The 15,138-nt window shown below is 42.3% G+C and overlaps 1 protein-coding gene across 1 annotated transcript in view; it reads right to left on the bottom strand.

The window, feature by feature from the left end:
- The window catches only part of enpp2 (ectonucleotide pyrophosphatase/phosphodiesterase 2), a gene marked incomplete at its 5' end in the record, with an annotated part of 44,862 nt that overhangs the window by 7,821 nt on the left and 21,903 nt on the right, over positions 1–15,138 (bottom strand). The window contains 7 exons of the mRNA XM_046336117.1: positions 6,561–6,638; positions 8,055–8,190; positions 11,717–11,856; positions 12,085–12,130; positions 13,857–14,026; positions 14,661–14,748; positions 14,837–14,924. Of these exons, the coding sequence (XP_046192073.1) occupies positions 6,561–6,638; positions 8,055–8,190; positions 11,717–11,856; positions 12,085–12,130; positions 13,857–14,026; positions 14,661–14,748; positions 14,837–14,924 (746 nt within the window). The remainder of the gene's footprint in view (positions 1–6,560; positions 6,639–8,054; positions 8,191–11,716; positions 11,857–12,084; positions 12,131–13,856; positions 14,027–14,660; positions 14,749–14,836; positions 14,925–15,138) is intronic.

Here is a 15,138-nt window from a genome sequence, read left to right on the forward strand (position 1 = left end):
CCCAACAAACCTTTAAAGCTTTCAGTAGTCCCAACAAACCTTTTCCCAACAAACCTTTCAGTAATTCCCAACAAAAAGCTTTCAGTAATTCCCAACAAACCTTTAAAGCTTTCAGTAATTCCCACCAAACCTTTAAAGCTTTCAGTAATTCCCACCAAACCTTTAAAAACAAACCTTTAAAGCTTTCAGTAATTCCCACCAAACCTTTAAAGCTTTCAGTAATTCCCACCAAACCTTTAAAGCTTTCAGTAATTCCCAACAAACCTTTAAAGCTTTCAGTAATTCCCACCAAACCTTTAAAGCTTTCAGTATTCCCACCAAACCTTTTCCCACCAAACCTTTAAAGCTTTCACCAAATTCCCAACAAACCTTTAAAGCTTTCAGTAATTCCCACCAAACCTTTAAAGCTTTCAGTAATTCCCACCAAACCTTTAAAGCTTTCAGTAATTCCCACCAAACCTTTAAAAGTAATTCCCACCAAACCTTTAAAGCTTTCAGTAATTCCCACCAAACCTTTAAAGCTTTCAGTAATTCCCCCAAACCTTTAAAACCTTTAAAGCTTTCAGTAATTCCCACCAAACCTTTAAAAGCCAAACCTTTAAAGCTTTCAGTAATTCCCACCAAACCTTTAAAGCTTTCAGTAATTCCCACCAAACCTTTAAAGCTTTCAGTAATTCCCACCAAACCTTTAAAGCTTTCAGTAATTCCCACCAAACCTTTAAAGCTTTCAGTAATTCCCACCAAACCTTTAAAAATTCCCCTTTAAAGCTTTCAGTAATTCCCACCAAACCTTTAAAGCTTTCAGTAATTCCCACCAAACCTTTAAAGCTTTCAGTAATTCCCAACAAACCCCACCAAACCTTTAAAGCTTTCAGTAATTCCCACCAAACCTTTAAAGCTTTCAGTAATTCCCAACAAACCTTTAAAGCTTTCAGTAATTCCCACCAAACCTTTAAAGCTTTCAGTAATTCCCAACAAACCTTTAAAGCTTTCAGTAATACCCACCAAACCTTTAAAGCTTTCAGTAATTCCCAACAAACCTTTAAAGCTTTCAGTAATACCCACCAAACCTTTAAAGCTTTCAGTAATTCCCACCAAACCTTTAAAGCTTTCAGTAATTCCCACCAAACCTTTAAAGCTTTCAGTAATACCCACCAAACCTTTAAAGCTTTCAGTAATACCCACCAAACCTTTAAAGCTTTCAGTAATTCCCACCAAACCTTTAAAGCTTTCAGTAATTCCCACCAAACCTTTAAAGCTTTCAGTAATACCCACCAAACCCACCAAACCTTTAAAGCTTTCAGTAATACCCACCAAACCTTTAAAGCTTTCAGTAATACCCACCAAACCTTTAAAGCTTTCAGTAATTCCCAACAAACCTTTAAAGCTTTCAGTAATTCCCACCAAACCTTTAAAGCTTTCAGTAATACCCACCAAACCTTTAAAGCTTTCAGTAATTCCCAACAAACCTTTAAAGATTTCCGTGATACCCAACTGATAAAGCTTTCAGTAATACCAAACAAGCAGCGCTTCAACAAACGTTCTTGGTCAGGAAAACATCCTCTAACCATGAGGAAACCATGACAACTACCCAGTCAGGAAAACATCCTCTAATCATGACATCTACCCAGTCAGGAAAACATCCTCTAACCATGAGGAAACCATGACAACTACCCAGTCAGGAAAACATCCTCTAACCATGACATCTACCCAGTCAGGAAAACATCCTCTAACCATGACATCTACCCAGTCAGGAAAACATCCTCTAACCATGAGGAAACCACGACATCTACCCAGTCAGGAAAACATCCTCTAACCATGACATCTACCCAGCCAGGAAAACATCCTCTAATCATGACATCTACCCAGTCAGGAAAACATCCTCTAACCATGAGGAAACCACGACATCTACCCAGTCAGGAAAACATCCTCTAACCATGACATCTACCCAGCCAGGAAAACATCCTCTAATCATGACATCTACCCAGTCAGGAAAACATCCTCTAACCATGAGGAAACCATGGCATCTACCCAGTCAGGAAAACATCCTCTAACCATGACATCTACCCAGTCAGGAAAACGTCCTCTAACCATGACATCTACCCAGTCAGGAAAACATCCTCTAACCATGACATCTACGCAGTCAGGAAAACATCCCCTAACCATTACATCTACCCAGTCAGGAAAACATCCTCTAACCATGACATCTACCCAGTCAGGAAAACATCCTCTAACCATGACATCTACCCAGTCAGGAAAACATCCTCTAACCATGACATCTACCCAGTCAGGAAAACGTCCTCTAACCATGACATCTACCCAGTCAGGAAAACATCCTCTAACCATGACATCTACCCAGTCAGGAAAACATCCCCTAACCATGAGGAAACCATGACATCTACCCAGTCAGGAAAACATCCCCTAACCATGAGGAAACCATGACATCTACCCAGTCAGGAAAACATCCTCTAACCATGACATCTACCCAGTCAGGAAAACATCCAGTAACCATGGCATCTACCCAGTCAGGAAAACATCCTCTAACCATGAGGAAACCATGGCATCTACCCAGTCAGGAAAACATCCTCTAACCATGACATCTACCCAGTCAGGAAAACGTCCTCTAACCATGACATCTACCCAGTCAGGAAAACATCCTCTAACCATGACATCTACCCAGTCAGGAAAACATCCCCTAACCATGAGGAAACCATGACATCTACCCAGTCAGGAAAACATCCCCTAACCATGAGGAAACCACGACATCTACCCAGTCAGGAAAACATCCAGTAACCATGGCATCTACCCAGTCAGGAAAACATCCTCTAACCATGACATCTACCCAGTCAGGAAAACATACTCTAACCATGACATCTACCCAGTCAGGAAAACATACTCTAACCATGACATCTACCCAGTCAGGAAAACATCCAGCAACCATGGCATCTACCCAGTCAGGAAAACATCCTCTAACCATGAGGAAACCATGGCATCTACCCAGTCAGGAAAACATCCAGTAACCATGGCATCTACCCAGTCAGGAAAACATCCTCTAACCATGAGGAAACCATGGCATCTACCCAGTCAGGAAAACATCCCTAACCATGAGGAAACCATGACAACTACCCAGTCAGGAAAACATCCTCTAACCATTACATCTACCCAGTCAGGAAAACATCCTCTAACCATGAGGAAACCACGACATCTACCCAGTCAGGAAAACATCCTCTAATCATGGCATCTACCCAGTCAGGAAAACATCCTCTAACCATGACATCTACCCAGTCAGGAAAACATGCTCTAACCATTACATCTACCCAGTCAGGAAAACATCCTCTAACCATTACATCTACCCAGTCAGGAAAACATCCTCTAACCATTACATCTACCCAGTCAGGAAAACATCCTCTAACCATTACATCTACCCAGTCAGGAAAACATCCTCTAACCATTACATCTACCCAGTCAGGAAAACATGCTCTAACCATGAGGACACAATGACATCTACCCAGTCAGGAAAACATCCTCTAACCATGAGGAAACCATGACATCTACCCAGTCAGGAAAACATCCTCTAACCATTACATCTACCCAGTCAGGAAAACATGCTCGAACCATGAGGAAACCATGACATCTACCCAGTCAGGAAAACATCCTCTAACCATGAGGAAACCATGGCATCTACCCAGTCAGTAAAACATCCCCTAACCATGAGGAAACCATGACATCTACCCAGTCAGGAAAACATCCTCTAACCATGAGGAAACCATGACAACTACCCAGTCAGGAAAACATCCTCTAATCATGACATCTACCCAGTCAGGAAAACATCCTCTAACCATGAGGAAACCATGACAACTACCCAGTCAGGAAAACATCCTCTAACCATGACATCTACCCAGTCAGGAAAACATCCTCTAACCATGAGGAAACCACGACATCTACCCAGTCAGGAAAACATCCTCTAACCATGACATCTACCCAGCCAGGAAAACATCCTCTAATCATGACATCTACCCAGTCAGGAAAACATCCTCTAACCATGAGGAAACCACGACATCTACCCAGTCAGGAAAACATCCTCTAACCATGACATCTACCCAGCCAGGAAAACATCCTCTAATCATGACATCTACCCAGTCAGGAAAACATCCTCTAACCATGAGGAAACCATGGCATCTACCCAGTCAGGAAAACATCCTCTAACCATGACATCTACCCAGTCAGGAAAACGTCCTCTAACCATGACATCTACCCAGTCAGGAAAACATCCTCTAACCATGACATCTACGCAGTCAGGAAAACATCCCCTAACCATTACATCTACCCAGTCAGGAAAACATCCTCTAACCATGACATCTACCCAGTCAGGAAAACATCCTCTAACCATGACATCTACCCAGTCAGGAAAACATCCTCTAACCATGACATCTACCCAGTCAGGAAAACGTCCTCTAACCATGACATCTACCCAGTCAGGAAAACATCCTCTAACCATGACATCTACCCAGTCAGGAAAACATCCCCTAACCATGAGGAAACCATGACATCTACCCAGTCAGGAAAACATCCCCTAACCATGAGGAAACCATGACATCTACCCAGTCAGGAAAACATCCTCTAACCATGACATCTACCCAGTCAGGAAAACATCCAGTAACCATGGCATCTACCCAGTCAGGAAAACATCCTCTAACCATGAGGAAACCATGGCATCTACCCAGTCAGGAAAACATCCTCTAACCATGACATCTACCCAGTCAGGAAAACGTCCTCTAACCATGACATCTACCCAGTCAGGAAAACATCCTCTAACCATGACATCTACCCAGTCAGGAAAACATCCCCTAACCATGAGGAAACCATGACATCTACCCAGTCAGGAAAACATCCCCTAACCATGAGGAAACCACGACATCTACCCAGTCAGGAAAACATCCAGTAACCATGGCATCTACCCAGTCAGGAAAACATCCTCTAACCATGACATCTACCCAGTCAGGAAAACATACTCTAACCATGACATCTACCCAGTCAGGAAAACATACTCTAACCATGACATCTACCCAGTCAGGAAAACATCCAGCAACCATGGCATCTACCCAGTCAGGAAAACATCCTCTAACCATGAGGAAACCATGGCATCTACCCAGTCAGGAAAACATCCAGTAACCATGGCATCTACCCAGTCAGGAAAACATCCTCTAACCATGAGGAAACCATGGCATCTACCCAGTCAGGAAAACATCCCCTAACCATGAGGAAACCATGACAACTACCCAGTCAGGAAAACATCCTCTAACCATTACATCTACCCAGTCAGGAAAACATCCTCTAACCATGAGGAAACCACGACATCTACCCAGTCAGGAAAACATCCTCTAATCATGGCATCTACCCAGTCAGGAAAACATCCTCTAACCATGACATCTACCCAGTCAGGAAAACATGCTCTAACCATTACATCTACCCAGTCAGGAAAACATCCTCTAACCATTACATCTACCCAGTCAGGAAAACATCCTCTAACCATTACATCTACCCAGTCAGGAAAACATCCTCTAACCATTACATCTACCCAGTCAGGAAAACATCCTCTAACCATTACATCTACCCAGTCAGGAAAACATGCTCTAACCATGAGGACACAATGACATCTACCCAGTCAGGAAAACATCCTCTAACCATGAGGAAACCATGACATCTACCCAGTCAGGAAAACATCCTCTAACCATTACATCTACCCAGTCAGGAAAACATGCTCTAACCATGAGGAAACCATGACATCTACCCAGTCAGGAAAACATCCTCTAACCATGAGGAAACATACATGAACATCCTCTCCAACCCAGGCCTCTACCTCAGAGTGAAAGCAACATATTTGAAGTGTGTACATTATGAAGCGGAGGTGGGGTTGTGTGTACCTATATACATTTCTGGAGGGGATTTTAATGGTGTGGACATTCCTCAAGTACACAGTCAGCACTTACACACAGTGGCACAGTTTAACATTGGAGGGTCATAGAACTGACCGCCCCGAAACTGTCGACCCACACGCTATACACACACACACACACACACACACACAGACACAGACACAGACACAGACCCACACACACACTCACACACTCACACACTCACACACTCACACAGACCCACACACACACACCACACCACACCACACCACACCACACACACACACACACACACACACACACACACACACACACACACACACACACACACACACACACACACACACACACACACACACACACACACACACACACACACACACACACACACACACACACATACACACTCTCTCTCTCCGTCTTCCTTTTAAGACCCTCTCGTTGTTGGGTCTGCAGGTCGTTAGTCAACGTAATTACTTCCTCAAACATTGAATGTAGGCTGAGTGAAAACAGGACTAAACCAGGACACAGTTCCATCCATCCATCCTGTCAGTGTGGTTTCTGTTCACTGGTGATGGCATTGTGAATGTGGCCCTATGAATTACATTCGACATGCCATGTGGTTTTAGAAAATGTTTGACTTACTTTTGAATGCTGGGTACATGGGTACGGTGTTAGTGATGAGGACTGCATCAAATTTGCCGTCTTGGGTCGGAGCCAGCTCTAAAGAAAAAACAATAAATGGTGGAAAATCAGTGTTTTATTTATTTTATCTTTATTTAACTAGGCAAGTCAGTTAAGAACAAATTCTTATTTTCAATGACGGCCTAGGAACAGTGGGTTAACTGCCTGTTCAGGGGCAGAACAACAGATTTGTACTTTGTCAGCTCGGGGGTTTGAACTTGCAACTTTCCGGTTACTAGTCCAACGCTCTAACCACTCGGCTACCCTGCCGCCCCAAAATGTTAATGTACAGTACAATTTAGATCGCTCCATGTCTTGTTACTGTGTTGTAAACTATAGTACAGTCATGGCCAAACGTTTTGAGGATGACACAAATATGAATTTCCACAAAGTTTGCTGCTTCAGTGTCTTTAAATGTTTTTGTCAGATGTTACTTTGGATACTGATGTATAATTACAAGCATTTCATCAGTGTCAAAGGCTTTTATTGACAATTACATGAAGTTGATGCAAAGAGTCAATATTTGCAGTGTTGACCCTTCTTTTTCAAGACCTCTGCAATCTGCCCTGGCATGCTGTCAATTAACTTCTGGGCCACATCCTGACTGATGGCAGCCCATTCTTGCATAATCAATGCTTGGAGTTTGTCAGAATTTGTGGTTTTTGTTTGTCCACCCGCCACTTGAGGATTGGCCACAAGTTCTCAATGGGATTAAGGTCTGGGGAGTTTCCTGGCCATGGACCCAAAATATATATGTTTTGTTCCCCGAGCCACTTAGTTATCACTTTTGCCTCATGGCAAGATGCTCCATCATGCTGGAAAAGGCATTGTTCGTCACTGAACTGTTCCTGGATAGTTGTTCACAACAATTCAACCGCTCTCCTTGAAGTTCTTGATGATCCGATAAATGGTTGATTTAGGTGCAATCTTACTGGCAGAAATATCCTTGCCTGTGAAGCCCTTTTTGTGAAAAGCAATGATGACGGCATGTGTTACCTTGCAGGTAACCATGGTTGACAGAGGAAGAACAATGATTCCAAGCACCACCCTCCTTTTGAAGCTTCCAGTCTGTTATTCAAACTCAATCAGCATGACAGAGTGATATCCAGCCTTGTCCTCGTCAACACTCACACCTGTGTTAATGAGAGAATAACTGACATGATGTCAGCTGGTCCTTTTGTGGCAGCACTGAAATGCAGTGGAAATGTTCCATCTGATCACTCTTCATAACATTCTGGAGTATATGCAAATTTCCATCATACAAACTGAGGCAGCAGACTTTGTGAAAACGTATATTTGTGTCAATCTCAAAACTTTTGGCCACGACTGTACATGAACCGGTTGCATCAGCTGGGAGTTCCAAAGGTGGTCTTGAATGCGAAGTCGAATGTGGTGTTAGAACCAGGCGCTGGTCAACCATAAGGGATCTGACAGGAGAGAACATGGAGGACGTACGTGGAGGGTAGAGGAAGGCGAAGGAGATCTGTTTGTCCGCCTTGTAGTTGGAGCAGGATTGGCTGAAGCCGGGAGGGATACGGATGTCAGGTCTGACACAGTTAGTCAGATGCTCTGGTAGAGGGGTTACTTCTACCTGGAAAACACAATCACAACATTAGACCACTGTAGACTGTAGTCAACGTTAGACCACTGTAGACTGTAGTCAACGTTAGACCACTGTAGTCAACGTTAGACTGTAGTCAACGACTTAGACCACCACTGTAGACTAGTCAAGTAGACCAACTGTTAGACCACTGTAGACTGTAGTCAACGTTAGACCACTGTAGACTGTAGTCAACGTTAGACCAATGTAGACTGTAGTCATTAGACCACTTAGAGACCACTGTAGACTGTAGTCAACGTTAGACTAATGTAGACTGTAGTCAACGTTAGACCACTGTAGACTGTAGTCAACGTTAGACCACTGTAGACTGTAGTCAACATTAGACCACTGTAGACTGTAGTCAACGTTAGACCACTGTAGACTGTAGTCAACGTTAGACCACTGTAGACTGTAGTCAACGTTAGACCACTGTAGACTGTAGTCAACGTTAGACCAATGTAGACTGTAGTCAACGTTAGACCACTTAGACCAACTAGACCAATGTAGACTGTAGTCAACGTTAGACCACTGTAGACTGTAGTCAACGTTAGTTAGACCAACGTTGTAGACTGTAGTCAACGTTAGACCACTGTAGACTGTAGTCAACGTTAGACCAATGTAGACTGTAGTCAACGTTAGACCAATGTAGACTGTAGTCAACGTTAGACCACTGTAGACTGTAGTCAACACTGTAGACTGTAGTCAACGTTAGACCAATGTAGACTGTAGTCAACTGTAGTCAACGTTAGACCAATGTAGACTGTTAGACTGTAGACTATAGTCAACATTAACTGTAGACTGTAGTCAACGTTAGACCAATGTAGACTGTAGTCAACGTTAGACCACTGTAGACTATAGTCAACGTTAGACCAAGTAGACTGTAGTCTGCTAGACCACTTAGACTGTAGTCAATGTTAGAATGTAGACTGTAGTCAACGTTAGTTACTGTAGTCAACGTTAGACCACTGTAGACTGTAGTCAACGTTAGACAATGTAGACTGTAGTCAACGTTAGACCAATGTAGACTGTAGTCAACAATGTAGACTGTAGTCAACCGTTAGACTGTAGACTGTAGTCAACATTAGACCACTGTAGACTGTAGTCAACGTTAGACCACTGTAGTGTTAGACCACTGTAGACTGTAGTCAACGTTAGACCAACTGTAGACTGTAGTCAACGTTAGACCAATGTAGACTGTAGTCAACGTTAGACCAATGTAGACTGTAGTCAACGTTAGACCACTGTAGACACTGTAGACTGTAGTCAACGTTAGACAATGTAGACTGTAGTGTTAGACCACTGTAGACTGTAGTCAACGTTAGACCACTGTAGACTGTAGACGTTAGACCTGTAGACTGTAGTCAACGTTAGACCACTGTAGACTGTAGTCAACGTAGACCATCCAGACTTAGTCAGGGTTGGACCAAAGACCGTTAGACTGTAGACTGTAGTCAACGTTAGACCACTGTAGACTGTAGTAGACTAGACTAGTCAACATTAGACCACTGTAGACTTAGTCAACGTTAGACCAATGTAGACTGTAGTCAACGTTAGACCACTGTAGACTGTAGTCAACGTTAGACCACTGTAGACTGTAGTCAACGTTAGACCACTGTAGACTGTAGTCAACGTTAGACCACTGTAGACTGTAGTCAACGTTAGACCACTGTAGACTGTAGTCAACGTTAGACCACTGTAGACTGTAGTCAACGTTAGACCACACTAGTCAACGTTAGACTGACTGTAGTCGTTAGAATGTAGACTGTAGTCAACGTTAGACCACTGTAGACTGTAGTCAACGTTAGACCACTGTAGACTGTAGACTGTAGACCAGTCAACTGTAGACCAACGTTAGACCAATGTAGACTGTAGCAATCAACGTTAGACCACTGTAGACTGTAGTCAACGTTAGACCACTGTAGACTGTAGTCAACGTTAGACCACTGTAGACTTAGACAACGTTAGACCACTGTAGACTGTAGTCAACGTTAGACCACTGTAGACTGTAGTCAACGTTAGACCACTGTAGACTGTAGTCACCACTGTAGACTTAGACCACCTGTAGACTGTAGTCAACGTTAGACCAATGTAGACTGTAGTCAACGTTAGACCATGTAGACTGTAGTCGTTTAGACCAATGTAGACTGTAGTCAACGTTAGACCAATGTAGACTGTAGTCAACAAATGTAGACTGTAGACGTTCAATGTAGACTGTAGTCAACGTTAGACCAATGTAGACTGTAGTCAACGTTAGACCAACACTGTAGTGTTAGACCAATGTGTAATTAGACCAATGTAGACTTAGTCAACCGTTAGACTGTAGACTGTAGTCAACGTTAGACCAATGTAGACTGTAGTCAACGTTAGACCAATGTAGACTGTAGTCAACGTTAGACCACTGTAGACTGTAGTCAACGTTAGACCAATTAGACTGTAGTCAACACTGTAGACCTGTAGTCACTAGCAGTCAACGTTAGACTGTACTGTAGTCAACTAGATGTAGACTGTAGTCAACGTTAGACCAACTGTTCCGTTGGTAGAGTAGTCAACGTTAGACCAATGTAGACTGTAGTCAACTAGACCAATGTAGACTAGTCAGGTTAACCAGGGTTGTTAGACCAATGTAGACTGTAGTCAAAACCCTAGACTGTGAATTAGACCAATGTAGACTTTCAACGTTAGACCACTGTAGAAGTCAAGTTAGACCACTGTAGACTGTAGACGTTAGAAATAACCCTGGAGGTTATCTCTCTAGGAACAGGTTAGAGTTAAAACCTACAGGAGGTACCCTCCTCTCTCCAGGAGGAACAGGGTTTAGAGTTAAAAACCTACAGGAGGGTATCTCTCCAGGAACAGGGTTGGAGTTAAAACCTACAGGAGGGTATCTCTCTAGGAACAGGGTTGGAGTTAAAACCTACAGGAGGGTATCTCTCCAGGAACAGGGTTAGAGTTAAAACCTACAGGAGGGTATCTCTCCAGGAACAGGGTTGGAGTTAAAAACCTACAGGAGGGTATCTCTCCAGGAACAGGGTTGGAGTTAAAACCTACAGGAGGGTCCTCTTTAGGAACAGGGTTGGAGTTAAAACCTACAGGAGGCTGTGTCCTGTTTGACATACCTGTTTGGAGACTGTGTAGGACGTCCACAGGGGCGTAGACAGTGAGTCACTGTACCCACTGATATAGTCACTGTACCCACTGATATAGTCACTGTACCCACTGATATAGTCACTGTGGTGTAGGATGCTGTGTCCTGTATGACATACCTGTTTAGAGACTGTGTAGGACGTCCACAGGGGCATAGACAGTGAGTCACTGTACCCACTGATATAGTCACTGTACCCACTGATATAGTCACTGTACCCACTGATATAGTCACTGTGGTGTAGGATATACTGTGTCCTGTATGACATACCTGTTTAGAGACTGTGTAGGACGTCCACAGGGGCATAGACAGTGAGTCACTGTACCCACTGATATAGTCACTGTGGTGTAGGAGGCTGTGTCCTGTATGACATACCTGTTTAGAGACTGTGTAGGACGTCCACAGGGGCATAGACAGTGAGTCACTGTACCCACTGATATAGTCACTGTGGTGTAGGATGCTGTATTTAGTACGGAACAGAACTGCAGGACGACCATGAGGGAGGTTCTTGCTGTCTGGAAGAGAAGACCATCATCCTAAAAACTGGTAACAAGACTCTGGAGAGGATATTCAATAGTGATATGAGAAATAGGACATAATTACAACCCTTTACTGACATGTCTATGTAATAACATGTTAATAACAGCATTGTTGTCCTCTGTAATTAGTGTTATTACACAGGTATTAGCATTACTACTACTCAGGCATAAGAGCAACAATGTGGACCAGAGAGAGAGACGTACCATCGACAGCTTGCCTCAGTCTCTGATTAAGCTCTTCCACTTTGTTCTGTAAGAGACAGAGCCACAGTGACTCCAGGTTATAGCCTCTTACAACGGGGACTTTCAATGCTCTCTGCCCTCTATTTTTTGAACGCAACTGCAAAAGATTTGAAGGTGAAAATCTCTTGCAAAGACATCTTATAATCTCTGCAGAAGCAAGAGGACTTCACAGACAGAAATAAGAAGAAGAGGGAATCGAGCAAAACAAAGCAGGAGAACGTGTAACAGCAGCTATGGATTACAGAGACAACAGTCAGTGGCAGACACAGAAACCAGTTTAGACACGTAAAATACACAACATGTAGTAATGCCCAGTGCTACAGATATCAGTCAGGTCATAGGTCAAACACACACGCTATACAGATCAATATAATAACATGTAGTAATGCCCAGTGCTACAGATATCAGTCAGGTCATAGGTCAAACACACACGCTATACAGATCAATATAATAACATGTAGTAATGCCCAGTGCTACAGATATCAGTCAGGTCATAGGTCAAACACAGATCAATGCTATACAGATCAATATTTCTTTATAACATGTTGTAATGCCCAGTGCTACAGATATCAGTCAGGTCATAGGTCAAACACACGCATTACAGATCAATATAATAACATGTAGTCTATTTCTTGAGATGCAGAAATCATTCGGATTTACTTTATTGAAGCAAATATCAAGTTGATATAAAAACCTAAAGCTTCAATATCAGTCTGTCTACGGCTGTGAAAGCTATAAGTTTCAAATACAATCTCATTCTAGTTCTATCTCTACAGTTTCCATAGAGATACATACAGTTTCTACAGTATCTATATCTACAGTTTCTACAGTATCTATCGCTACAGTTTCTACAGTATCTATCGCTACAGTTTCTACAGTATCTATCTCTACAGTTTCTACAGTATCTGTCTCTATAGTAAAACAGTATCTATCTCTATAGTAAAACAGTATCTATCTCTACAGTTCTATCTCTACAGTTTCTACAGTATCTATCTCTACAGTTTCTACAGTATCTATCTCTACAGTTTCTACAGTATCTATATCTACAGTTTCTACAGTATCTATCTCTACAGTTTCTAACTCTGCAGTTTATACAGTATCAATCTCTACAGTTTCTACAGTATCTATCTCTACATTTTCTAACTCTACAGTTTATACAGTATCAATCTCTACAGTTTCTACAGTATCTATCTCTACAGTTTCCACAGTATCTATCTCTACAGTTTCTACAGTATCTGTCTCTATAGTAAAACAGTATCTATCTCTACAGTATCTATCTCTACAGTTTCTACAGTATCTATCTCTATAGTGATACAGTATCTATCTCTATACAGTTTCCACAGTATCTATCTCTACAGTTTCTACAGTATCTATCTCTACAGTTTCTACAGTATCTGTCTCTATAGTAAAACAGTATCTATCTCTACAGTATCTATCTCTACAGTGATACAGTATCTATCTCTACAGTATCTATCTCTATAGTGATACAGTATCTATCTCTACAGTATCTATCTCTATAGTGATACAGTATCTATCTCTATAGTGATACAGTATCTATCTCTACAGTATCTATCTCTATAGTGATACAGTATCTATCTCTACAGTATCTATCTCTATAGTGATACAGTATCTATCTCTATAGTATCTATCTCTACAGTGATACAGTATCTATCTCTATAGTGCTACAGTATCTATCTCTATGGCTATAAGAGCTATGCTGTTCTGTAGCTGACCTTGTCATCACAGCTGCAGCCTAAGTCATCGGTCAGAGTAATGATGGGACCTGAGATGGTGGGTTTAGACACCTCCTCTGGCACGGTGGGCTTGTGGACCGGGCTCTTCAACAGGTGGTTCAGACTGCCATGAGTCCCGTTGTTAGGGGCAGGGTTCAGGCCAAGCAGGTCTATTCCATGAAAATGGACAATAAAGTATTGTATTGTTACGATTACAGTAAGATCTCAAGTCAATGCAACAAAACTTCACTGTCCATAACGTATGAGTTTGGGCTGATGAGTGCTACTGTTTGCCTGATGAGTCCCTCAAGTAATGAGTTTGCAACACAGACTTGTATGGTTTGTCCATAACGTAGTGAGTTTGGGCTGATGAGTGCTACTGTATGAGTTTGGGCTGATGAGTGCTACTGTATGAGTTTGGGCTGATGAGTGCTACTGATGAAATGAGTGCTACTGTATGAGTTTGGGCTGATGAGTGCTACTGTATGAGTTTGGGCTGATGAGTGATGAGTGCTACTGTATGAGTTTGGGCTGATGAGTGCTACTGTATGAGTTTGGGCTGATGAGTGCTACTGTATGAGTTTGGGCTGATGAGTGCTACTGTATGAGTTTGGGCTGATGAGTGCTACTGTATGAGTTTGGGCTGATGAGTGCTACTGTATGAGTTTGGGCTGATGCTACTGTATGAGTGCTGATGAGTGCTACTGTATGAGTTTGGGCTGATGAGTGCTACTGTATGAGTTTGGGCTGATGAGTGCTACTGTTTGCCTCCCTCAAGTTAAAACAATAATGAAGATGCCTTACCACACATGACATTGTATAGTTCAATGTTTTCAAAAACTGGCACTTTGGTCTTGAATTTAAACATTGGTCCATATCCAAAGAAAATAGTCTAAAGAACAGGAACAGGATAAAGGTCATGATTAATCATTTATGGCAACGAGAACATTTAAATCAAGATGAGGATAGAACTAACATACCTGCATGCTGTTTATCTTGTTGTCATAACCGTGATCTCCTGCAAAACCACATTTCCCAGGGTGCCTCTTTCCTCCTTCTGGAGACTTCCTGAAACAGACAGCATGATGCAAAACATTTTTTTCTTCTTCCCAACATCAGACAATTCATGGTTTTAATAATATTAACTACATATTATCTACATTTCCTCACCGGGATGAAGACTATATGCAGCATAAATAAACATTCAAGGACATTGTGTCTGATTTTCATAACATTTGATTTGATTCAAAGCAGACCACACAGATACAGCCCTACATACACA

The sequence above is a fragment of the Oncorhynchus gorbuscha genome, unplaced genomic scaffold, assembly GCF_021184085.1.
Source record: "Oncorhynchus gorbuscha isolate QuinsamMale2020 ecotype Even-year unplaced genomic scaffold, OgorEven_v1.0 Un_scaffold_934, whole genome shotgun sequence".
In the NCBI taxonomy this organism is placed as follows: domain Eukaryota; kingdom Metazoa; phylum Chordata; class Actinopteri; order Salmoniformes; family Salmonidae; genus Oncorhynchus; species Oncorhynchus gorbuscha.